At 40.1% G+C, this 26,503-nt stretch overlaps 1 protein-coding gene across 3 annotated transcripts in view; it reads right to left on the minus strand.

The window, feature by feature from the left end:
- The window catches only part of CDK14 (cyclin dependent kinase 14), a 389,160-nt gene that overhangs the window by 79,699 nt on the left and 282,958 nt on the right, over positions 1-26,503 (minus strand). For all 3 annotated transcript variants that reach the window (XM_084858927.1, XM_084858928.1, XM_084858929.1), the window contains exon 12: positions 20,333-20,381. In XM_084858927.1, the coding sequence (XP_084715053.1) occupies positions 20,333-20,381 (49 nt within the window). The remainder of the gene's footprint in view (positions 1-20,332; positions 20,382-26,503) is intronic.

Genomic DNA, 26,503 nt, shown 5'->3' on the forward strand with positions numbered 1-26,503 from the left:
TGCATCGGTGATGCTATCTAGCCATCTCATCCTCTGCCGTCCCCTTCTCCTTTTGCCTTCAATCTTTCCCAGCATCAGGGTCTTTTCCAGTGAGTCTTCTCTTCTCATTAGGTAGCCAAAATATTTGAGCTTCAGCTTCAGTATCTGTCCTTCCAATGAGCACTCAGAGTTGATTTCCTTTAGGATGGACTGATTTGACCTCCTTGCAGTCCAGGGGACTCGTTAGAGTCTTCTCCAGCACCACAGTTCAAAAGCATCAATTCTTCGGCGCTCAGCCTTCCTTATAGTCCAGCTATCACAGCCATATGTTACTACTGATTGATTGATTGATTGCATTTATACCCCGCCTTTTTTCCTCTTGCAAGGAACCCAAGGCAGCTTACATTATCCTCCTCCTCTCCATTTTATCCTCACACAACAACCCTGTGAGGTGGGTTGGGCTGAGAGTCTGTGACTGGCCCCAAGTCACCCAGTGAGCTTCCATGGACGAGTGGGGACTAGAACCCGGATCTCCCAGCTCCTAGTCCAACACTCTTGCCACTACACCACTCTGGCTCTCCACCAGAAAACCATACTACTGAGAAAACCATAGCTTTGATTATACGAACCTTTGTCAGCAAGGTGATGTATCTGCTCCTTAATATGCTGTCTAGGTTTGCCATCGTTTTCCTCCCAAGGAGCAAGCATCTTTTAATTTCATAGCTACAGTCACCGTCTACGGTAATCTTGGAGCCCAAGAAAATAAAATATGTCACTGCTTCCATTTCTTCCCCTTCCATATGCCAGGAAGTGATGGGGCCAGATACCATGATCTTCATTTTTTTAATGTTGAGTTTCAAACCAGCTTTTACACTCTCCTCTTTCACCCTCAACAAGAGGCTCTTTAGATCCTCTTCGCTTTCTGCCATTAGGGTGGTATCGTCTGCATATCTGAGATTGTTAATATTTCTCCCGGCAATCTTAATTCTGACCTGTGATTCATCCAGCCCAGCGTTTCTCATGATGTACTCAGCATATAAGTTAAATAAGCAGGGTGACAATATACAGCCTTGTCGTACTCCTTTCCCAATTTTGAACCAATCGGTTGTTCTATGTCCAGTTCTTACTGTTACTTCTTGACTCTCGTACAGGTTTCTCAGGAGACAGGTAAGGTGGTCTGGTACTCCCATCACTTTAAGAATTTGCCAGAGTTTGTTGTGATCCACACAATCAAAGGCTTTAGCGTAGTCAATGAAGCAGAAGTAGACGTTTTTCTGGAATTCTCTTGCTTTCTCCATGATCCAGCGAATGTTGGTTATTTGATCTCTAGTTTCTCTGCCTCTTCGAAACCCAGGTTGTACTTCCGGTAGTTCTCAGTTCACATACTGCTGAAGCCTAGCTTGTAGGATTTTGAGCATAGCCTTGCTAGCATGTGAAATGAGCACAATTGTACGGTAGTTTGAACATTCTTTGGCATTGCCCTTCTTTGGAATTGGAATGTAAAATGACCTTTTCCAGTCTTGTGGCCACTGTTGAGTGTTCCAAATGTGTTGGCATATTGAGTGCAGCACTTCAACAGCATCATCTTTTTGGATTTTAAATAGCTTAGCTGGAATACTGTCATCTCCGCTAGCTTTGTTGTTGGTAATGCTTCCTAAGGCCCACTTGACTTCATTCTCTAGGATGTCCGGCTCAAGTTCAGTGACCGCACCATCGTGGCTGTCAGGGACATTACGATCTTTCCTGCATAGTTCTTCTGTGTATTCTTTCCATCTCTTCTTAATCTCCTCTGCTTCTGTTAGGTCCCTGCCTTCTTTGTCCTTTATCATGCCCGTCTTTGCACAAAACGTTCCCTTGATATCTCCGATTTCTTGAAGAGATCTCTAGTCTTTCCCATTCTATTGTTTTCCTCCATTTCTTTGCATTGTTCATTTAAGAAGGCCTTCTTATCTCTCCTTGCTATTCTCTGGAACTCTGCATTCAGTTGGCTATAACTTCCCCTTTCTCCCTTGCTTTTTGCTTCCCTTCTTTCCTCAGCTACTTGTGAAGCCTCATCAGACAGCCACTTTGCTTTCTTGCATTTCTTTTTCTTTGGGATGGTTTTAGTTGCTGCCTCCTGTACAATGCTACGAACCTCCAACCATAGTTCCTCAGGCACTCTGTCTATCAGATCGAATCCCTTAAATCTATTCATCACCTCCACCATATATTTATAAGGGATATGATTTAGGTCATACCTGAATGGTTTAGTGGTTTTCCCTACGTTCTTCAATTTAAGCCGAAATTTTGCGACAAGAAGCTCATGATCTGGGCCACAGTCTGCTCCAGGTCTTGTTTTTACTGACTGTATAGAGCTTCTTCCTCTTTGGCTGCAAAGTACATAATCAATCTGGTTACGATATTGACCATCTGGTGATGTCCACATGTAGAGTCGCCTCTTGTGCTGTTGGAAAAGAGTGTTTGCTATGACCAACGTGTTCTCTTGATAAAACTCTATTAGCCTTTGCCATACATTTTGTACACCGAGGCCATACTTGCCTGTTATTCTAGTTATTTCTTGACTTCCTACTTTAGCATTCCAATGCCCTATGATGAAACGGACATCTTTTCTTGGTGTTAGTTCTAGAAGGTGTTGTAGGTCTTCGTAGAACCAATCAACCTCAGCTTCTTCGGCCTCAGTGGTTGGGGCATAGACTTGGATTACTGTGATGTTGAATGATTTGCCTTGGATTCATACTGAGATCATTCTATCGTTTTTGAGAATGTACCCCAGTACTGCTTTTCCGACCTTTTATTGACTATGAGTACTACTCCATTTCTTCTAAGGGATTCTTGCCCACAGTAGTAGATATAATGGTCACCTGAATTAAATTCGTCCATGCCTGTCCATTTTAGTTCGCTGATTCCCAAGATGTCAATGTTCAATCTTGCCATCTCATGTTTGACCACCTTCAGCTTTCCTTGATTCATTGATCTTAGGTTCCTAAGCAATATTGTTCTTTACAACATCGGACTTTCTTTTCACCACCAGACACATCCTCATCTGAGTGTCTTTTTGGCCCAGCCACTTCACTGTTTCTGGAGCTACTTGGAAATTCCCTCTGCTCTTCCCCAATAGTATATTGGACACCTTCCAACCTGAGGTGCTCATCTTCTGGTGTCATATCTTTTAGTCTTGTGATACATTCCATGGGATTTTCTTGGCAAGAATACTGGAGTGGGTTGCCATTTCCTTCTCCAGTGGATCACATTTTGTCAGAACTCTCCGCCATGACCTGTCCATCTTGGGTGGCCTGCACAGCATAGCCCATGGCTTCACTGAGTTACGCAAGCCCCTTCGCCACAACAAGGCAGTGATCCATGAAGTTAAAAGACTAGAAAGCTAAAATGCCTGGGAAAATAAAAAAGGTCTTCACCTGGCACAGGAAGGAATACAACGTAGGTGCCAGGCGAACCTCACTAAGGAGCTCATTCCACAGCTGGGGTGCCACAGCAGAAAAGCCGCTCTTCCTGGTAGCCACCCGCCTCACTTCCTTTGGCAGGGGCTCACAGAGAAGGACCGCTGAGAATGATCTTAAGGTCTGGTCAGGCACATATGGGCCGAGGCGATCCTTCAGATAAGCTGGCGCCAAGCCATTAAGGGCTTTGAATGTTAATACCAGCACTTTGAATCAGGCCCAGAAATGGACTGGCAGTCAGTGCAGCTGGAAAAGTACTAGAATAATACGAGCTCGTTGGCCAGTTCTTGTTAACAATCTTGTTGCCCTATTTTGGACTAGCTGAAGTTTCTGCACCATTTTCAAAGGCAGCCTGTATAAAGGTTTTTTTATGGTCCACCCTTCATTGTAAAACAAGCCCAGGGTGGTCACAAAATACAATGCATTATCATAAAATCCAATCAGTGTAAAATTCACTATATACTCACTTCAGCTATCCCACTCTGCTACATAGACCCACTATTAATTAAAAGGCCTAGCAAAAAATAATTGTTTTCACCTGGCACTGAAATATAAACAATGTTGGCAGACAGTCTAAGCTCCAGGAGAAAGCATTCATAAATTTGTGTACACATTTGATTCAAACTTCTCAAAAATGTACCCAACAGTTTGCCTGCTAGAACTCGGACAGTACTCAAATAATACTTCTCACAGACAAACAATGTTTAACATTACACTTTATATACAAACTATGCATTTTCAATTTTCAAATCACCAAAGAAACTAGCATTGACTCTAACATGTCTCTCCTACTTAGTGACAGTAGAATAGTCTATGAACGTATACTTTCATAGACTATTACTGTGCGTCTGAAGCATTACAGCATGTTTTGTCTCACGGCAGTCGATCTATATTGTAATCTGGTATGCGTGATACATTAAAGTTTGATATTGATGTTTCACTTGCTTTCATGCTAATCAGAAAGGAATAGTTGTTGGTCATGACAGCATACATAACTTTAATAGAGTGCTTTTACAGAAGAGTGCAGTAAAGTAGTTGCTACTGTTCTGACCACTCAATAATGTAATGAGTACTATTGGAAAGATCTTAAGAACAAGCTAACCTGCAGTTATTTACAAATTTACCAATATCCCTTCAATTAAAGAGACATAAGAACATGTCTATTGCTTTTTTGGCTATATTGGAAGTTGACCTGCAACTGTTCCTTAACACAATTAACACACTTTTCAAATTACACAAGTTGTTGGCTTATATTGCATGACTCAATACTTATAAAATATCCACATCACAAGCATTTGTTTTAATTACACACTGAGTGTGTTGAGTTTCTTCTTATTGCAAAAAGGGTCAATATTTGGTCAAGCAGAACATGGCTAGGATTACTGAAGCTCTAAAAGGAACAAAGATTTGGGTATGTGCATTGAACTTCTGAACTCGGGGTATTTTGCTTGTTAAATGAAATGAGGAGTGAGATCAAATTCACTTTAAAAATCAAGACCTGGGTACTTAAAAATAAAACAAAGATTAATCCTGTATATATTTTTTACATCAAATGAATGAATACTTTGGAAGGTTACCCACCATATGCCAATCATCTTTCTATTTAAAGTAACACCCCTCCTTCGCTTGTGAAGCTCTGAGAGAACCAACAACCTTAGATCACTTTGACATCCCAGTTGTTCATATACAAAATATCACTGTATCTGACTTCAGAGTAGAACACTATGCCTGTTCACTATGCCTCCACAATAACTTTGGAGATGAAGGGCTGTATTATATTAAATTCTCTGCTAATGTAAATTACGTTGCACTAGCGTAAGCAACCTCTTGCGCAACGCCAATAGCATTTGCTGGCATAACGGGTTTTCCAGGGAAACCTATCATGCCAGCAAAAAGTCACATATACTAGCACAACATAATTTATGTTAGAAGTAGTGTCGAATGGGATACTGCCAGAAGAGATATCCAAGTAACTATATCAACCTAGGTCTTGTAAAGAACCGATATCTGTAAAATTATGCCACAAGTCAAAGTACTGTCAGATATGTTTATCTGCACCGAAATCAAAATGGTTGGGTCAATTTAGAAAGTAGTGGTGGCAGCAGATTCTGAGAATGAAAGGTTCCCTGACCACATCAGCTGATATGTTGTTCAGAAAATTTGTTGCTTGCAACACCTGGGAAGAAGAATCTACTTTGCCTTAGGGTTGCTACTCCAGTTAGAACAGAAAATATATGGCACAGCTCTTAAACGTATTGTCCCATAGCAGCTTCACTGTAATGTAAAAGTACAGTTTGTCAAACTACTTCATAACAAAATCTAACGTGTTTTACTGCACATTATATTGAATGTAAATTCAGAATGAGGCTGTCCATAAAGTAAGTCACACTTCTGAAGAGTTTAATCACAACTTTTGGCCTTCCCGTCCCGTATGAGTATTTGGGGGGGGGGGGGAGAGTTAGTTTAGAAAAAGATAATGAAGAAGGGTCATGATGGAGGCTTCTAAAATTATGTATGGTATGGTGTGGAGAAAGTGGACTGAGAAAAGGTTTTCCCCCTCTCATATAATACTAAAATCTGTAGTCATCCAGTGAAATTGAATGGATGGAGATTCAGGATAGATAAAAGCTCTTATTCACATAGCTCATAGTTAAAACCATGGAATTCACTACCACAACATGTGATGATAGCCACCAACTGAGATGGGATAGGATACCTAATACTTCCCTATGACCGAGAAGTCTTTCCAGGAAAAATAAATAAAATATATCCAGTTTCTTTTCAGGTAGGCTTACACTCCTGTTTTGCCAAATCCCACTAGCTGGGTTGGGAGTATCTGAAATTGTATAAACCTGAACACAATAAGCATAATGAGGCTGGCTAAAGGCATTGTGTGGGAGGACTGTAGGAAAGGAAACTCAACTAAAGATGCTTACTGCAGGTTTCATAATTTTGAAATGGGCTTTTTTTTCATACGTGAAAAGGACAGGGTTTAAAGATGGAAAATAAATGATAACATATACAGAACATACACTCAAGCCTAAAAGAAAGAAACCTTTTACAATTTCTAGCTGCACTATCCTTATTCTTGAAGTCATTTAATGACAAGCATAGATCAAATCACCTACCAGGGTTCACGATAAGGCAGGGCTCACAACCACAGAATCTCTAAGTGCATTCGGCTTACAGAGCCCTGTACAGACCAGGACCACAGGGATGTTGGGTGTGGGGCTTACGTGCACACCCATGTCCCCTTCCACACTTTTGCCCTGTGTGCGAGCAGGCAAACACCTGCATAGGGCTACTATCTTTCAGACGAACCGCCTTCTCCCTAATTGACAAATCCCAGCTGCCAGTGATTCTATGTTGCCTCCTCACTCTCCTCCTGGATTCTATTAAGGAGAAGGGATCTCTTTTGCCATATAGCTCCTCAGGTCCAGTTATCAAGCCTGCCATATTAATTTGTTTCAAGAGGAAGGCAAAAACTGGTGGTGCATGGAGGATAAGGCAACCATGGCTAGTCATGATGGCTATATATTACCTCCAGGATCAGCAGCAGGATATTTGTGAATACCAGTTGCTGGGGAATAGCAGTAGGAGAGGGCTACTGCCCTCACATCCTGCTTGTGGGCTGCCCACAGGCATCTGGTTGGGAACTATAGGAAACAGCTTGCTAGACTAGACAGGCCTTTGGCCTGATGCAGCAGGGCTCTTATATTCTTAGTGAATGTCACCAGCACACATTTTAAATGTCTGTAACGTATGAGTTTATTCATATATAAAAGTTCTAGGCTGCTTTTGGCCATATGGTACTCACAGGGCTAGCTCAAATTTGTGACAGTCCAAGATGAGAGATCTGCAGTGAGGGGTCCTTCTGACAACAACTACAATTAACAGCAGTCTGGCCCAAGCCTGGACTAAACTCTTAAGTGGTACATACCACTTCCCGCCATTCCTGTCTACTAGTCTGAAATCCTTCTGCTTTGGCCCTCAGCACCACTAGACCTGCCTGAAATCTGTGAGCTGTTAGTTGCTTGCTGAGAGCTATGTGGAAGTGGCAGCTGGATGCTGATACTGGTGGGTGTTGAGGAAGTGTCTGCTGCAAAGCGAAGTCTCCATCTGACAAGAACAACAGCCATCATACTACTGCTGTACTATGGGCTGTTTGGCATTACTGATCAGAAGAGCAACAACGGATACTTAAACTCCCCATTCCTTATATGCATGTCTGATCATGTGCACAAGGCCTAAGATGACAATGGTCAATGCTGGTGGTTGATGGTGTGCCCCTTACTGCTAGCCAATGGGCCTTAGCAGCTGTATGACCATATTGGCACTATATTATTTTGGGTGCAACACAAGAAGGTTTGCTGTGACTACAGTATTATTTAATACAGTAAATAATACTGTAAGCCACAATAAAATATAATCCTCTTATTACATGAAAAGCAAATATGAGCATCATGTGGAAAGGTTAAAGTGTGGTAACTGGCACCAAGTAACAATGCTTTATATGGATGTGCTGGGAGACCAATACCCTCTTCTCCCTTTCTTGTCACTATTTGCCACAACTTAGCTTCTGTCCCTCCTGATGCATATTTTATGAATAACCCTTATTGTTTAATTTGGCACAATGAAGCACACAAATAAGACGGTATTTGTGGAATATTTATAAAGGCACATATTTCACATTTAAGGATTTGAACTTTGAGAACAAAGGCATTTCAAATTTTACATTTTTTAATCTAAGAGGAAATATGTTTTTCAAGATACTTTAATTATAGCATCCTCCTGCTTCTCACCACTTTGGCATCTAGAAAGATTTCAACAATAACTTCCTTTCAATTTGCACACCAGTCAGTCAGTCATCTTAATTCTTTCAGCAATCCAGTTTGTCTAATATGATTCATTACAGCATATGAGGAAAAAAGATTACTTACACCATGACTGAATTTTCTGAGAATGTGCAGGATCCATAATATATTTGAAGGTGGTAGGCTAGCTATAAACATAATTGAATGGAACACTATAACTTTGTGGCTACTTTTAATTAGAAGCTTTTTTTATTGTTCTGAGAATTCTTACAGGTTACAAATCTAACCAGGACAGTGCTTTAAAAGTCCGTAACTGGTTCATCTAAGCAAACTAAAAGAACATCTTTAGAAAACAGAGTTAAAATAATTACTAAAAAATCATTTTATAGACTGTTATTTTCCCAGCAAAAAGAGAATGAATATTTAATCCTGAGCAATAGCTCTTTAAGATTTATGTTCTCTATAAACCTTTCACTAAGAATTTAAAATAGAATTCACTAATGCAATAAATGCCCAACAAATATATCAGATTTTTCACTTAATGCTTTTTACAGGCTTAAACCAAAGTGAGTGAAAGAAAATCACCTTTTACAGTTTGACTCTTAAAGGAAGAATGCCTTTTTGTTATGCTTTTTAAAGAAGGCATGGTAAATTTATATCAACTTCACTGAATCTTGGGCATGATAAAAGGAGAAAAATATACCACTGCAGTTACCATTCCACAGCATACTTTCTTCACATATTTATTTCCGCAATGCCTGGTCATGAGCCAAGGAGTAAGAAAAAAAGGGAAAATAAAAACTCCACAGGAATAACTGAAATAATCTTCATACATCATGCAATCAAGGCCCCAACCCACCCACCCACCCCATGCAGACTTGCTCTTCAGCAACTTCAATTGTTGGTCTCCAAAAGAAACTAAAGGAGAACACTACATTTCAAATTTGTCACTGCTGAAAATGCTGTATGTCTAGCAAAGTTAGACAATTAAATCTTTCTAAATGAAAGTGAAGCTGTCTTACAAGCTCTCAGGGTTTTGATCTTTAAAATCACATCAGCTTTTACTAAAGAAACATTAGCATTCATAAATCTCATTCCTTGTCTCCTGTCTTAACGTACAGAATTTGAACAGTCTTAATTTCATTATAATGTAAATAAGAACTGGTCTGTTTGTTCAGTAACTCCAAAAAGAGTTTGTGCTCTGAAAGGGGAAACATCTCTTCAGTCACTGCAGCCAGTATCATTCATCGCTGTTAACTACAAATCTTTCCAGCAAAGGATTCACATATATCACACTTGGAGGGGGTTCCTTGTCCCTGTTACATTAATCTTTTCTATTTCTTTTCTTCTAATTCTTCTTGCCAAGTCATGCTAATGAGGAAAGTCTACTGATATGGAAAAGTTAAAAAAAGTGTTCATTATTTATATACACTCTGTAATGTCATAGGACTTTATTTATTTGATTTGTAGCCTGTTCCATCCCAAAGTCTCGAGGCTGTAAGAACATATTCTTTATAAATATTAATATCAATAGTATAAATATTAATCCTTTATAAATATTACAACTCAACCATGGTATTACCCAATCTGTGGCCACAGAAAGCCAGCTATTCCACTGTGTCCAGAAGGCATTCCTATTTGGGCTTCAGAGAGGGGCATGCTTTGCAAACCTAGTTTGGTCTGTAGATGATAAATACAATGATCTTGATCTTCTAATGGAACACAGTAGTGAGAAGTGTTTTAAGAATGTTGGGTATGGTCTAAACAATTTATCCTTTTTTATTTAAGTTTTGGATGCTGCCCATTAGATAACAAGGCCCTTGTGGTGGCTAGCAATACTAGAACAATTTAAGCATGAGCATACTAAAACAAAGCACCTAAAAGGTCAAAGATAATCAGCAATATTCTTTGATACCAGTGACAGATGAGAGTCACCACTGTGGCAATAAAGGGGAAAGGGCTTTTCCACGATTACTTTTAGGCACTAGGATGCGGCAGTAGAGGTCTGGCCTGCTAAACCTAAGCAAGAAAAAAGCACTCCAGGCCTGAAAAAAGTAGCAGAACAAGGTCCAGGAGTACCCTCCCCCCAAATGCAAACCTGCTTCTTAAGAGGGAGTACAATCTCACTGAGATTACCCTATACACCAGCCTTCTCCAAACAGGTACCCTCCAGATGTTTCAGACTACAACTCCCAGCATTCTTGACCATTGGCCATGCAGGCAGGAGCTGATAGGAGTTGAAGTCCAACACATCTGGAGGGCACCAGGTTGGGGAAGCCTGCTATACACCATCTTCCAGCTTGACTAAACTTCCTACCATCAACAAGGAATAAGATAAAAAATATTCCAGACATGTGAATCATTATGAGATGCTCAACAGTTCTTTTGTATCTTGTCTTAACCAAATTAAGGATATAATAAAAGCTGCGTAAGATACAAACAGAACTATTCCTTTTAGTTGAATCACTTTGAAGCAAGTTGCTTCTAGGCTGAATCAAGACACACAGCTAGCACATCATCTTGGTTTACGCATGTAAGGATTTAGTTGGACAAATGTCACAAAAATGATGGTTAACTTCACTGAACGTATGATCAAATATTTCAAGTATGCTGCAGAATCCATAATTTTAGAAGTGAACATTTTAAAGAGAAAACTTTGCATTTGGCATTGACTGCACTATCAAGAACTACATGAATATGACTGATGGTTATAACGTAAAACAGGTGAAACTGTTTAAAAGACTCAGGGCACAACCCTATTGGGTTGTGCCTGCTAGCCAGCAGCCTCCAATCTTTGAAACCTCCAAGATTCCTATTGCCCTTCCAGACCCCTGCCAGTAGGGCAGGAGAAGTAAAAGATGAGATTTTCACCTCTCCATCCTCCTTTTAATTTTTTCCCCAGTAGACAGGCCTCTGAGTCTATCTAATGGCGTCAGACTGGCAGGGGCAGGCCATAGGATCATCCCCTTAGTTGCTTTGTAAAATAACACTCTACAGGCAGGCAACAATGCTGTTTAGAAATCAGTATTTGGGGTGGGAAACTGACCCAACAGAAAGCGGTTCCATGGGCTTTACTCTAAATTCAAATCTGAATGTACTGTGATCAAAGCAAACCTGACTTTATAGAACTGTCTTAAAAATTCGGCTACTTTCTACAAAGCCTTAATGATTTTACAGTATTTTTATGGGGCTCTTATTATGGCAGTAGAAAAGAACATTTTAAAGTCCAATACAATGAGAGACATAACAGCTTTCACATAGAATTTGTGCCTTAGGATATGAAATTGACTCAATGCCTAGAAGAAAAAGGTCAGTTCCCTTTGGAATCACTCGCCTATATGCCCTCAAGCAATGACAGGTGCACCAATACTATGGTAAATTGCTTTATTTGTAGTACACTGCTGAACTGGTGACATAGTCTATCTGAATGCAGTGGCAAGAAATACAACTGCACATTTTGTCAACAAGTTCCAGCAGATGCCCTGGTTACCAAAAATTACTTGTATCATTTTTAAAATTGGGCCTGGTTGTGGCAGAAATTAGTTAAATCATCTTTAGAGAGATAAGTATTTTCAGTTATTCAATTCTTACTCCAATTACCCACCCTTCAGGATGTACAGTATAACTTGCTTTTGTGGATTCTTCCTTTTCTACACTATATGCTTGAAAGACAAAAGAAAGGCAATAGGGAGACCTTAAACATTTGTGGCAAAGAAAATTATCTTCAAAATGATTTATCAACACATTGCCAAATTTTATTAGGCAACAATTACAGTGTCAACAGAGCTCTGTTGCAATAGCAACATCAGCAACAATGGCAGCCACAAACGAAGTTTATTAGCCATTGAGTTTCCTAAATCTAGCAATGGATTCATCTAGTCGGGACCGAGTTTGGAGAGAGACTGAAATTTTAGAAGATTGACTAGAACCTTAAACCATTATACTGCTACTAAAAACCAAATGGTTGCACTCAAATTGTTGCTCAGAGATGTCTGTCTTGTTGCTTATGTGATCTCTTATCCCTAGTCCTGGGTAACATCGGAACAGAGTATTTTCTTCCAATTATTAGCCAAAGACAAAGTCAGAATATATACAACAGCAAAATAGGGTAGGAGTTAAAGAAATTATTGAAATGCACTGAAATCAATAAAAAGTTGAGGTTTTATCCACTTCTGAAAAGCAACCTATTGGTCAAACAGGATATGTGTTTCTTCATTTCACCAGAAACCTGTTTATCCTCTCCTTAGTAACATCCTTCAACACAATTCAGCACCCTGCATTGTTAATTTGTTGCTGAACTACTCTTACAAATATGAGATTTCAGTTTAATTTTTAACATGGATCTACCTACCAGTACTTTAAACACACAGAACTGAACATGAATGCAGACAAGGTATTCCTAGTACTGAGAAAAGCAGGAATACTACTTTCTTATGAGCGAAATACATCTTCCCGCAGAAACTGCATGTACCCAAGCCTCCCACTTGCCAAGATAAAGCATGCAAGAGAGGGGCACTTACAAGGAAGTACTGGCAGGAGGGGTGCTCCCAAACCTATTGTTTCTATTCTATAAATAAGCCTCAACTTATTTCACACACAACCAGGCTTAATTCTGGTTTTGAATTCTGCTGGATAAAAAATATATTAAATGTGGCCTGGGATTAAAGAATTTGATATTCATAAAAGCCATTCTTTATTTGCAATAGTTCTGCTCAAATTTTCAATCCTGAAAGCCGGAACAGTTTTTGCCTTTTTTAAGAGCCACGTCTGCTTCCATAAAGGTAATTCCATTAACATAAATTAAGGGAAACACCTTAACACAAGGAGGAAATTGTGCAAAAACAGAAAGTCTCCGGAAATGTTTTCAGTAATTTTCTTTTTTAAAAAAGTTTCCTTAAATAATCTTGCTTTTCAGACTTACTCAAATTAACTCAGATAGGTCACACAGACTGGAAACTAGTTGACAACCATAAATGAGGAGTAAAGATAAAGAGAAGCTATTGATTCAGAGAGGGAATATCCAGCTGTGTGCTACAGGGATTCGTGTTATCCACTTTTATTTAACATCTTTATTAATAACCTGGACAAAAAAGGCTAAACAGTACATGAACTCACTGCAATGATAATTCTAAAGTGGGAAACATTGTAAACACTTCACTAAGAATATAACAAACATGCCTATAGAAAATGGGGAGGAAGGAGGGGAATTACATGAGATTCAGTATAGAGAAAATTCAAAACCATCCAAACAGCTATTTTTACAGAAAATATCAAGAAATCAACATTTAGTACATTCAATCATGGAGAAAGAAGAATTTGATAAGACGCTTTAATTGCATGTTGTAAACATAGGCAAAAAGTGGCTTGGATGATTTCCAGCCAGTCAGGTTTGCAACGGAACAGCTGAAAAGTTCATATTGGCTGCTAGCATTAGAATATAGTAAAGATAACGATGGAGTGATATAGAAGATATACCTATGTTTTCTACTATTACAAGACAGGAGAGCTCTGTTACCTGCTGTTTACCATCTAGGCCAGAGGGCATTTCATCTGGTTCTACTAACAACTGGGACTGAGAACTGGCCCTGCCTCCCTCTGAAACTCTTTTAAAAAGCCTCACTTTATTGTTGCTGCTAATTCACAAGGCCAGAGGATGCTTCACTTTGTTCTTGCTGGGAATAGAATTATTAAATGTTTTATACTGATTTTGCCTTATTAAGTATTTGTTAGTATGAAATTGTTCTGAATTTTCTTGTATATTGAAAAGCGGTATATAAATAAAGAGACAATAGTGATGATTCAACTCCAAGGCATTAATTTATTATGGCATTGTCCCAATATTGTCTGGCTTCTTAGTCTGCAGCTTGCCCAGCATAATGGTTTATGCAGACCCTGGTATAAATAGATATCTAGTAAACAATCACTGAACAAAAAATAAAAGAATCTTAAGTACTTTAGAATACCAGTGGGTGAAGCATATAATAGTCATACATTCTCTGTAGATATGCAAGTCTATGATGTTCATTTTTATTTGAGTCACTTAACATATGCTGCACGAGAGCAGTTAAATAAAGAGCTATCTTCTTTTTTCTTAGGAATGTTGGGAGGATTTGCCATAAAATGATGATTATCTCAAGAACTTTGGATTTTGGAAAAACTGACATATGATACATACAGTGTTTAATTATTAAACAAAGCTGATCATGGATGGCTGAATAGGCTATTCTTTATCACTGAAATAAAAATAGTGATATTAAATGATAACAAATAAAATTATTCACTATTTGCTGTTTTCAAAGTGGTGGCTACTGAGCTAACTCAAGTGCTCCCCCAAGTGTCTGAAGTGTTGCTTTAATTATGCTGTAGTTGAATAAAAATGGTGGTAGTGCCTGTAATAAAGTTCTCACAGGCATCAGAATTTACTTTGAAAAAACAGCTGTCTCTATTCATTCACTGCTTATAAGATAATTATTCAGTCACTAACATTCAAGACCTCTGAATACTTGCAATAAGTACGGTTGTTTGAAACAATTTTAAACGTGAACAGGTGTAAAATCATCATATTGAATTTTCTAAACTCTGAAATTATTCTATGTCCATTGATATACAAAGCCCACACAAATAAGTAAAGTGAAGTCAAATATGGAGAGACTAAAGGTACGGCCATTCCATCCTCCCTGTTCACTCCACGCACAAAGGCAGGTTGCTTACCTGTAACTGTGGTTCTTCGAGTGGTCACCTGTGCATTCACACATATCGCACAGAGCCTCTACTCAGGAAACTTCCATAGCTGAGGAATGCTGTTTTTGGTGGGAACCCTCCCCCACTGTCCCACCACGCATGTCCTAGCAGGTTCCTGCTGATCTCCTCACTTCCTTGAGACCTCAAAGACAGTCTCGGATCTGAGGGAAATCCTCGGTATCAATACCAAGAAGATAGTGACAATGAAGAGGGGACAGCGGGGATGGGTTGTGTGAATGCACAGTTACAGGCAAGCAACCTGCCCTTCTTCTTCGTGGTCTCTGTGCATCACACATATGGGCGATTAACAAGCCAAGTTACTGGTTGTAGGTAGGTGTGTCATCATAATATTGCCGACAGCACAGCTCTTCCAAATGTGCAATCCGACCTTGCATGCACATCCAACTTGTAATACTTCACAAAAGTAGATGGGGTAGTCCACACAGCAGCCTTACATAGATCCTGCAAAGGCATCCCTCTACCGAATGCTGTAGATGTCGACATGGCTCTTGTCGAATGCGCTAAGGTTCGAGGCAAAGTGTCTTGACCAGCAAGCTGGTAAGCCAATTTTATAATCTGAATTATCCAAGCAGCTAGCCTTTGAGGCAGCACAGGTAAGCCCTTATTAGGTCTGCCATAAGCAGACAAATAGTCTCTGTGACTTATGAAGAGATTCAGCTCTGGCCTTGCAGAAGGCCAGAGCTCTGCAAACATCGAGGTCATGTAACCGTCTTTCCAGCTCTGAGGAAGGAGATGAGAAAAAGGCCAGAAGGATCGCAGGTTGGTTAATATGAAAATCGGACACCACTTTAGGTAGGAAGGAGATGTCTGGTTGAAGGTCAACCTTGTCCCTATGAAATACAGTGAAAAGCATGTCAAAACAGGGAGCGCATAACTCACATCCCCTCCTAGCTGAAGTGATTGCCACCAAGAAAGCCATTTTCCAAGGGAGTAAACTAATGTCAATAGTAGCCATTGGCTCAAACAGCTTCAACAGCAATGTCCGTAGCACCAAAGAAAAATCCCATTCCAGAACCATCCTTCTAACAGGGGGAACCACATTTCTTAATCCATGCAAGAAGTGTTTGGTGAGTGGATGTGTAAACACCAAAGATCCTTGTATCTGTCCTCTCATCATGGATACTGCAACAACATAGACTCTAATGGATGAGTATTTAAGACCCTTCTGAAACAAATGGTGAAGGAACGACAAAACATTGGAAATTTAACATGAAAAAGGGGAGAAACTGTTGGATTCTGGAAACTTCTGAAAAGTTGCCCATTTATTATTGTAATTGTGATGGGTAGCAGGTCTCCTAGCAGCATCCAATACTCACTGAACTGGAGAAGGGACCGACCTTCTCAGTCCAATGGATGAATCCTCCACACCATCAGCTTCAGTGTTTGTATGACTGGATCCTCCCTCTGTCCCAAGACATCAGGCTCCTTAGGAGTGGGAGATGCATGAAATTGCCCTTGGCCATGCCTGACAGAATCGTGAACCATGGTTGTCTCAGCCACCGTGGAGTGATCAATATGCAATTGGTCCTCTCCTCCTTGATCGTCACTATTACTCCCGGTAGCAGAGGAAATGGGGGAAAGAGACAGAAGAAGGCACCACTCCAGCGAGGAGAAAAGCATGTCCAGAAGACCAGAGGCCCACTCCCATTCTCGAACAGCACACCTTGCACACCGCATTCAAGGGGCTTGCGAACAAGTCCACTGATGGGTGCCCCCACCTTTGAAAGATCCTGCGTTGGATGACTGGAGACAGTTCCCATTTGTGAGATATTTGGAAGGTACGACTGAAGGAATCTGCCAAAATGTTGTCTTTGCCCACAATGTGAAGTGCTGCAATGCGTATGTCCCTGGGGACAATCTAACCGTAAATTTTGAGGGTGAGCCCCACCAGCTTGGATGAGTGAGCGCCCCCTTGCTTGTTCAGATGCCAGAGAACGGAAGTGATATCCATGATATTTGAACATGTCTGCCCCTGAGGTAAGTCGCAAAGGCCCACAGAGCCTTCCACACTGCCAGGAGCTCAAAAAAATGTATGTGCGCCCGACGCTCCACTGACGACCATCAACTTTGGATTTGAAGAGGCCCACAATGAGCTCCCCACTCATCTAGGGGGGTATTGGTGGTGAGGACTCGAGATGGCAAGGGTTGTAGAAAGGGAATGCTGTGATGAGAGTGTTGGGGTCCATCCACCAGAGGAGAGATTGAGCAATGTGGTCCGAGATTGTGAACCAGGTTTGACGAGCGTCAGTCTCGTTGTGGAAAACCCAGATGAACCACTTTTGCATGGGTCGTATTCTCAATCATGCCCACTCCACTACAGACACCGTTGTCGCCATATGCCCCAACAGGCATTGGATGTCATAAGCAGAAACGTATCTGTCCCGGTACAGGCTGCTCACCGTTTGTATCAGTTGAACTACATGGGCCCAAGGAAGATAAGCACAACCCACTGTGGCATCCAAGAGTGCCCCATGAACTTTTTCATTTGAGAAGGCAGTAAGCTCAATTTCTCCTCGTTGAGGCAAAGTCCCAGAGCGTCAAGAAGGTTCTGAACAAACACGATAGAAGGATCCATAGCGTCTTTGGATGTGTCAACCAGGAGCCAGTCATCTAAATACGGGTAAACTTAGATGTCCTTCAGTTGGAGAGATGCGCAAACACTGCTACACATTTCATGAATACTCTTGGTGCTGTCACAAGGCCAAAAGGTAGCACCTGGAACTGGAACATATCTAGTCCTATGACAAAGCAAAGGAACCTCTGAAATGACTCTTCACCTACTATGGTGAAATAAGCATCCTTGAGATCCACCACTGAGAACCAGATACCTTTCCAAAGGAGGGGGAGAATCATCAAAAGTGTAGTCATCCTGAATTTCTTGAGTGTGATAAACTAGTTCAATATCCATAGATCCAAAATGGAGCGCAGTCTGCTGTCCCTTTTTGGAACTATGAAGTAACGGGAGAAGAAACTCTTGTTCATCTGCTTGGGGGAAACACGATGGATGGCTCCTTTCTGAAGGAGGGATTCTCTGTAACGCTACTGATGGCAGAGTCATTCATACGGTTCCCACTGGGGGAATGTTGTTGAATTTGATCTTGTATCCGTGACAAACAACAGCCAACACCCATTGATCCGAAGTTATCGCACACCAAGTAGGGAGGAAAAAAGAAAGATGATCATGAAACTGCAGGAAGGGGAGATGATGACCAACTGGGACTGGAGCATGGTCAAAGACGCCTCTTAGAGGAGTTGTCAGGCATGTTGTGAAACCTAGCTGTTGTTCACAGTCGTTGTTGTGAAACCTAGCAACAGAATACTGCTTCCTTTGCTGATGCTGTTTGTAGTTGGTACTGAGAGGTACAGTCTGCCGCTAGCTTCCAGTAATATAAAGGTTGCTGTCCAAACCAAAGACGAGGTCTATATGATTGTTATTGTTGAGGTTGTCCGAGTCCCATCTTTTTTGCCATTGTTCTAGCTTTCTGTACAGAATCCTTTTGGTCATCTGCCTTAGAATTAAACAGACCTTCTCCATCAAAAAGTAAGTCTTCAATCCTAGAACAGGCTTCAGGGGTTAATCCCATGGACCAGAGCCATGCATGACACCTCAGTGCAACTGTGCCCATCATTGACTTTGTGCTGCAATCCGCCCGATGACATGTGGTATTGATTTGTTGGCATGGAAGTTGAACTGATTCAGATTGGAACACTCTTGCCAATTCTCCTGATCATCTGGCAGGTAAGTGCATAGGGAATCTATCTTCTCCCCTTCCACTTGAACCATTACACCTTCTGAAAACTTCCTTGTGAAACTTTGCAGGTTTCTTACTTAGGGAACCATCTAGACTGCCTATCATTTTCAGAATGGTCCACATAGTACACAGGCAGATAAATGTATACTCTTCTGAAGACTCTCAAAATGCAAGGTGGCTCTTCCACAAAACCTCCTGCAGTTATTGTTCTGAAATTTGTCTGGCTTGATTGCCTGAAAAGGGGCAGTGTGATTTTCTTCCAGTTCTGCCAAGAAATAGAGTAGGTATCAGCAGTTCCCTTTATCAAAATATACTGGCGCTTAGCACCAAGATGCCTGCACCTATGTATCTGACATTTGGCACACATAATTACCTCTTAAGAGGCTACTATGCCTGCAACAATCATCCAATTCTGACAGAAAGGAAAACCATTACATCCATTTTTGGATTTCCCATGATAATCAAGGAAAAGCATGAAGCCTTGGATTTCTGAAACACTGAACAGGAACACTTCACACTGCAACATTTTGTTGCAGTTCCCACTTATTTTACCTAAAATGCAACCAAGCCTCCATATTCTTTATTTAAACAAGAAAATTAAATGAAAAACCAATACAATTTTGACAGAAATGTTTGAAAACAAAGTAATTTTTAGGTCAGGTTATTGGCAATTTTTATCTGAAAATTTCTCAGAACAAGAACAAGATGTTTACAATTAAAATGTTATTTTATCTTATTTTGTATTTACCGCATTTACATAAGGCTGCCCAATTTCATTATTTTCTTAGTATAAGTATCATTACCAATAGAGATATGCACAGTTAGTAATAAAACACTGAAAATCCCTGTTTCATGAATATTTATGAAAAACAGGCAAACTAAATCTATTTTGTCTTGTTGGTTTTAAATACGAACATTGTGATAACTTTCATGCATTTATTCATCACATTATTTAAACTGAATAAATATGTTAAGATGGCTACTCATAATGATATTCCTCTGCCTTTTGTGGTGATCAAATCTGTCCATTGGAAAATAAAAAGGTACTGAGTTTAATAAGAATCATTTTCAATAAGAATTTCCCAGAAATGTATACCTTATGCAAATTACACTTTTTAATCCATTGCTATTATTGACTGTATCAGCACCACAATATGAATAAGAACTCAGTGGGACTAAACAAGTCCCAGTATATCAGTTTATGCAGACCATGGATTGTACTGTCAGTCAAAACAGGGCCCAGATGTGGCAGAATCACATTTAGGGAGATGAATATTTCAAATTATTCTGTTCTTAATCCACTTGCTCACCAATCTGCATTTCTCCTATATATTTATAACCAGTATAAGTTGTCTTTGTGCTCATCTTCTACAGTATAGGCTTGACAGATCAAACAAAGCCAAAGAGAGATATCAAACATTTGTAGCAAAGAGTAATCTGGGTAGCTTTTGGTATTAAGAAACACACACAATATTCTAAAATGAGAAAGGGTATACACTCCTAATTAGGAACAGTAATTAGCAAGAAACTGTCAACATGGATAGAACATTTTATTTAAAAGACTTACTTATTCCAGGCTTGCCTAAGGTTTTTAGCACTGTACTGTGTAAAGCGATCTGTAACAAAAAATAAAGATCCTCAGTTTTGTATGATTCTTTACAAGAAACAAATTTAAAATATTCCAATAAATATAAAATTCTTCTTATTATCTGGCTCAACCATTTCTTTATTTAAATGATTTTAGTTCCATTATTCAAGATACGTTTCCAAGCCTACTAAGTGAAACGTTATAAAATCAACTTTCAACAATAAAAGCTGAAACCAAACAGCAATAAAAACAGTAAAAGCAGGAGTAACAGATTGTCCATAAAATACTCGGGACTATAAAATTATTTCTCCCCTAGTGCCCAAAAGCTAATACTATAGCTGCCAGTTGAGTCTCTTGGGAGATAATATTCCACAATGGAGGAATCACCCCTGAAATGGCCCTATTTCTGGTTGCCACCCCCCTCACCTCTGATGGTTGCAAGCAATATTTCAGAGCAGGAAGTCTAATAAAATCTTTGGTCCCAAGCTTAGAGCACTTTATAGGTCAACACCAGCAACTTGAATCATGCATGGAAATACTCCCACTTGTGTTCCCCAGTTCCCCAGCAACTGATATTGAGAGTCATACTGCTTCTGATACTGGAGATAATATAGCAGTCATGACTAGTAACTACTGATAGCCTTATCCTCCATGAACATTCACTTTTGTTCCATAGTTCCATATCCTTGATAAATTAATTTATAACAGCAACAGGAAGGAAAATGAACTGAAACCCAAGCTATGTGTAGAGAAAAGCTGGGAGGTACGCTACTCACATAAATTAAATCTCTACTTGGATGAGCATAACCACAGCTCCGCAATTACAGTAATGGCTTGTTTCTTTGCCGATAATAATAGCCCAAGAAACAAAAGTTCTTTATTGTACACACTTCCTCAGCCACCAGTGTAAAGACAGCCTTGTCAGCCCCTTCCAACCCTCCTATTCTGAGAGAACAACTTTTTTTTGCTCTCCTCCTGCTCAGCAGTGTAGGTCCTTTTCATTAAGGCAAAGCTTATCCCAGTTTGTTTGGTCGTGTCACCTACTGTACAACACTGGAAGCATGATATACAGGGTATATTTGAATGCAATGCTAAGCCACACATAGTTTTAAGCATGATTTGTTCAAAATGCCAGGATCTACTTCAGAGACATATCAAACAAATAACTGTTTGTTTTCCTTAACCTTGGTTTTTCCCCCCACCTCTGCCTTCTGTGAAAACCATAGTTTGAGCTTCTGAACATCCTCTCAATACTCAGGTTCTTAATACTTCAGTTCACTTTCATCTCCATGGTGCCAAAACCTCTGAACTGGCAAATCATAGTTATGGCCATCAGCCTGCTTCAAACATCACATCAAGAGCGAACCATAGTTTTCAAACCCACTTCAAACCATGTAATTGGCTTCTGGTTTGCCAGCCAATTATAAGCCATGGTTTGGCAATTCAGAGATCAATGCAACTTGTGTCGAATTAGGATTGGGAATATCCAGGTTCAATTCTATCATCATCATCTAGTAGTTGAAGTGCACATTGGCCAGGCACAGTGCCTAAGCATAATGTTTTTAGTAGCTCCCCCCATTATCCCTTTTTCTGTTTTAAACAATTGGATGATTGCCCTTTAACTTCTTACGTTTCCCTTTGTTTGAGATGCTTATATTTCTGGCTGCTTGATTTGTATTTATAGTCAGACATGGCAATATGACAAGCATGTTCATTATACAATAGTGCATTCACAAAAGCCCTTTAGACAGTGTTTTCTGTCCCTGTGATCTAGGGTCTCTGTCTTGATCAGAGGCTTAATTCCTTTTCCCAGGTATATTATGGGGCCTGTAAATTACATTAACAGCACTGGCTTCTGTTGGAATCTCAATGTCCTGATTATTAGGATGTTTTGTCCTTCTTCCTGCTACCAGGCATCATACCATTTTAGCTCCTCCTATCTATACCCAGGAAATGCCAGAAGAGACAAAACTCTGGGCCTTGTAGTTGTTGACAGTGAATATATCACAAGGTGGCACACAACTCTCTAGAGTTATTCAGACATATCACCAAACCATGATTTGGTATTACAAGTGTGAGTAGGCATGAGCCTTGAACTTGCGCACTCCCTCCTTACCTTCCCTCTCTCTTCTCCTATCACATGCCAAGACTGGAAAGTTCCAACCTAGGTTTGCAGCAAACCAAGCCTATAGACCACAGTTTGAGGAAGAAGGCTCATGTTTATCAGACCAAACCATGCTTTGGCATTTATGTAGTGACTCTCAATCCTAGAGTTTTCTAAACAAGGTCTCGCAGTCTCTTTCTGAGAGGAAGTCCTGGGTCAACAGCTTACTGTTCGGAAACAGCTTCTTCTGTTCCACCACTGCTTCTGATTGGCTCCAGAAAATCTCTTGCAAGATTTGGCCACCACATATAAATACAGAGGAATAAGTCTGCATAAAAATTCCCATTCATGTTCTACAAATTTAGCCACAATTCTTTAATTGTGGTAATGTACTTGAAACCTGGGCTGACCCCTTCAGACCTTCATGTCCCATTAAAGTGCTTCCAGACTCCCCCATCTCCATTCTTGGGCCCTGGCCAGATACAAAAATGAGAAACTATAAACTGAGCTGAGAAAATGTATTAGGTGACAGAGACTTCATGAGAGAATACATGAAGTGATGCAAATCAACAATATAGCCTAACAAGGCTATTGAAGCATAAGTGACAAGCAGTATCCTCAGCTTACTATAAGAAATAGAGGGAAATTGTAAGCTTTAAATGGCTGCATTAAAACATTTCATTTGTTAAGTAAGAAAGATAAAACAGAATTCACAAAACTAAGCCAAGAAGCAATTAAAGAAGCAACACCTTTATGTGAAATTTCTGAATTAATGGCTTGGAAAAAATAACACTGCATAACTAACATGGTTAACACTTACATGGTTTGCACATTAGCCTATTTTAGCGTAGGGAAACAGTATGTGTTGTACTGTATTGATTTCACATGCCAATGAGCATACATCTGGCCAAGAAACAAAATTTCTAAAATTAGATTTTACTCTGAAGAATGCAATATCAAATATATTTGGGAAACTTCTTAAATCCTGGTCAAATCTTGCCTCCTTGCTCTTTCCAACTTGCCAGCTGGAACTCTGTGACATTCCCTTTTATTTTGGACCATTCCCAGATACTATCCCCTAGCTAGCATGATCCCCCAGGGAGCTATGCTAGCTAGTTGTGGAGTTATTAAAGGATATGGTCAGATTCTAATGGAACCGCCCTCGTCTCCCACAAAGTAACATTCAGCACCCACAATGAATGTGATGTTATTTATTTAAAATATTATATACCACTTCCCATTCTGAAAAACATCAGAACAGTTTACAACAAACTATAAAACAACACATTATTATAAAAGCACAACAATATTGAGACAGGGTAAACAAATATGTTTTTAATAATCATCGAAAGCACATGATCATCAGTTCCTGACCTATAGCAGAGGTGGGATAATTCCAGAGAGTGAATGCCACCACAGAGAAGGCTTGATGCCATACTGCTGCCAGGTGAGACTGTGCAGGATGTGGCTCAAGCAAGTCCTCCCACAAAGGTCATAGTGGTCTAGTGAGACAATATAGGGGAAGGTGATCTTTCAGAAAACTGCTCTTAAGTTGTTTGGGGCTTAATATATCAGTTGTTTAGAGCTTTAAAACTGGTTGTTTAGCAAAAGGTTATGTCCTTCTCCTCCCATGATGTGTTTTGCAAGAGAGAAAGGGCTGCTGGGCTATTATTATACATGGCTGCATTGTAACACGTAGCTTGCCTCAGAGACGGATATTCCTTGCTCCAAAGGTAACTTTACTGAGAGTTGTTAATTTTCCTAACCCGAGAGAAAACTAAGTTAGCCAACACTAGGGAAGGGCTTAAGAAATAAACCTAAAAAGGCCAGAACACAATTTTATTCAATGATCTGAAAACCTCTTGGTTTAAGACATTAAGGCTCTCTTATGTTGGCTCAAGCTTCACAAATCCAGGAAATTGGAAGCTAAGGCTAAAGCCTTATCTGACTTGCCCCATAATCAGTAATGATGTTGTGCAATGTCACAAATTGTGCTTGCTTACAACTTACCCTCTATGCATCCACACTTTTCCTTGTTCTTTCAGGCCCAAATCCAGATGAGGAGGATGGAGTTCCTGGGGCCAGCAAAGATGCCCCACGTTCTCCTGGTCCTGTATTGCCTTATGAAGCCTTCATGTATTGCTCAACTCCTGTAAGTTGACTCATGTCAGTTTGTTACTTACATGAGTAGCTGGGTTGGATGCATTAAACCGTGAAGCCAGATGCTTCAGAAGGCAATATGGGACCAGGACAACATGGAAAACCTTTCTTGACCAAAGATATGGCTGCATTGAGGGTATGATGTAAGCAAGCAGAATTTGTGACATTGTACAACATCATCATTGATCAAGACGCATGTCAGTTTAGGCATCAGCATTAGCTTCCAATTTCCTGGCTTTGTGGAGCTTGAGCCAACACGAGAGAGCCTTAACTCTAGTCTTAAAACATCAGGTTTTTTTAATCATTGAATTTCCCTGGTTTTTTAAAAGGAAATTTGTAATTACAGTATTGGCTACCCTACCCTCTCCCCCAATGTATGTATGTATGTTTATTTGTTTATTACATTTCTGTACCACCCCATAGCTGAAGCTCTCTGTCTTTCTGCAAGTTTACCTATATGTTATATGGGGTTATAAATACTTAACTAATGGTAATCATGATTTCTTTTCACGAATCTGGTTTCTAAAACCTCGGGAAGAACTTCCATGGGTAGAGGAGGTAGTCGCTCTCCACAGTCGCTCTCACATCGCATTTAAATCACATAGCATTTAAAGACATAGGGGGAAGTGAGGTCATTTACCTGCTGTTCTGTGAACCCAAACTGCTGTACTGCCCAAGTGCTATTTTAAACTAATTCTGAACCAAACGGGTTGGCAACAGTGCAAGTAACGTATTTCTGATTTACATATTTTCTATTCAGAATTAAAAAGCCTCCTACTCTGCTCTAAACCTCTCAAGGAACTCTTTAGGCATCACATCTGCAAACCTCAGAGATGAAAAATAATTATTTTTGAGGAAAAAGTGGACTTTATTGCTCCTGAATTTCAAACCACATCACTTGCAGCGCAATTATGGTCTCTAGTTGCCCAATTATTGCCCCCAAAATCCTTAGATCAGTTTATTGACTCCTCTGTCCTCATTCTCTCTCTCTCCAAGATGCCTATAAATTAAATTATAGGGAAAATAATAAAGCAATTGGGGGAAAAAATGCTGACCTACAACATCATCATCATCATCATAGAAGACACCTTTATGGTGCTGGACATGCCAAGTAGTCCATATCTCTCTCATTGGTAACATTTACATCAAACAATGGATCCAGGAGGACAGTTTTTCAAAAAGAGGCCATTTGGTGTTCACAAGACCCAGATAATCCTCAGATCTGGTTACCCAAAACACAGGATCAAATTTCAATTTCCAAATAATATTCAGAATATTAAATGGAGATACCAGGGATTGAATTAGGAACCTTTTGCATGCAAAGCATGTGCCCTTTCAGCAGCCCTTCCCTGATAACCCCAGAGCACAGTTAGGCAATTTTAGACACTGGAGTTAATGATCTTATGCCTCTCCCTCCCACTTCTTTGGATGGCAACAGAGTTCAGTGGGAACTACTTGAGTATATGTGTGTGGAGGATTTCAGCCTTTGCTGTACACAGGAACTATATTTTCTAAGCCCACCCCCTTGCAGAGAGAAGGAATATTTTTAAGGGCCCATTCAAACCAGGCTACTCCAAGAAACCTTAAAGACTTAACATTAAGGCTGTTATCATATACATACTTACCTGGGAGAAAGTCTCACTGAACATAATGAGATTTACTTCAGATTCAGCATGCATGTTGTTGTTGTTGTTCAATCGTTGTGTCCGACTCTTCGTGACCCCATGGACCATAGCACGCCAGGCCTTCCTGTCCTCCGCTCTCTCCCGGAGTGTGCTCAAGTTCATTCAGCATGCATAGGATTGTGCTTTAAAGATAGTGTAGCACAATGGCAAAGAGACTGAGCTACAAATGAGGAAACTGAATTCTGCCTGTGCCATGAATTC

Source organism: Heloderma suspectum, chromosome 5, assembly GCF_057233095.1.
Source record: "Heloderma suspectum isolate Gila_16-S chromosome 5, 16-S_ref, whole genome shotgun sequence".
NCBI classification, from domain to species: domain Eukaryota; kingdom Metazoa; phylum Chordata; class Lepidosauria; order Squamata; family Helodermatidae; genus Heloderma; species Heloderma suspectum.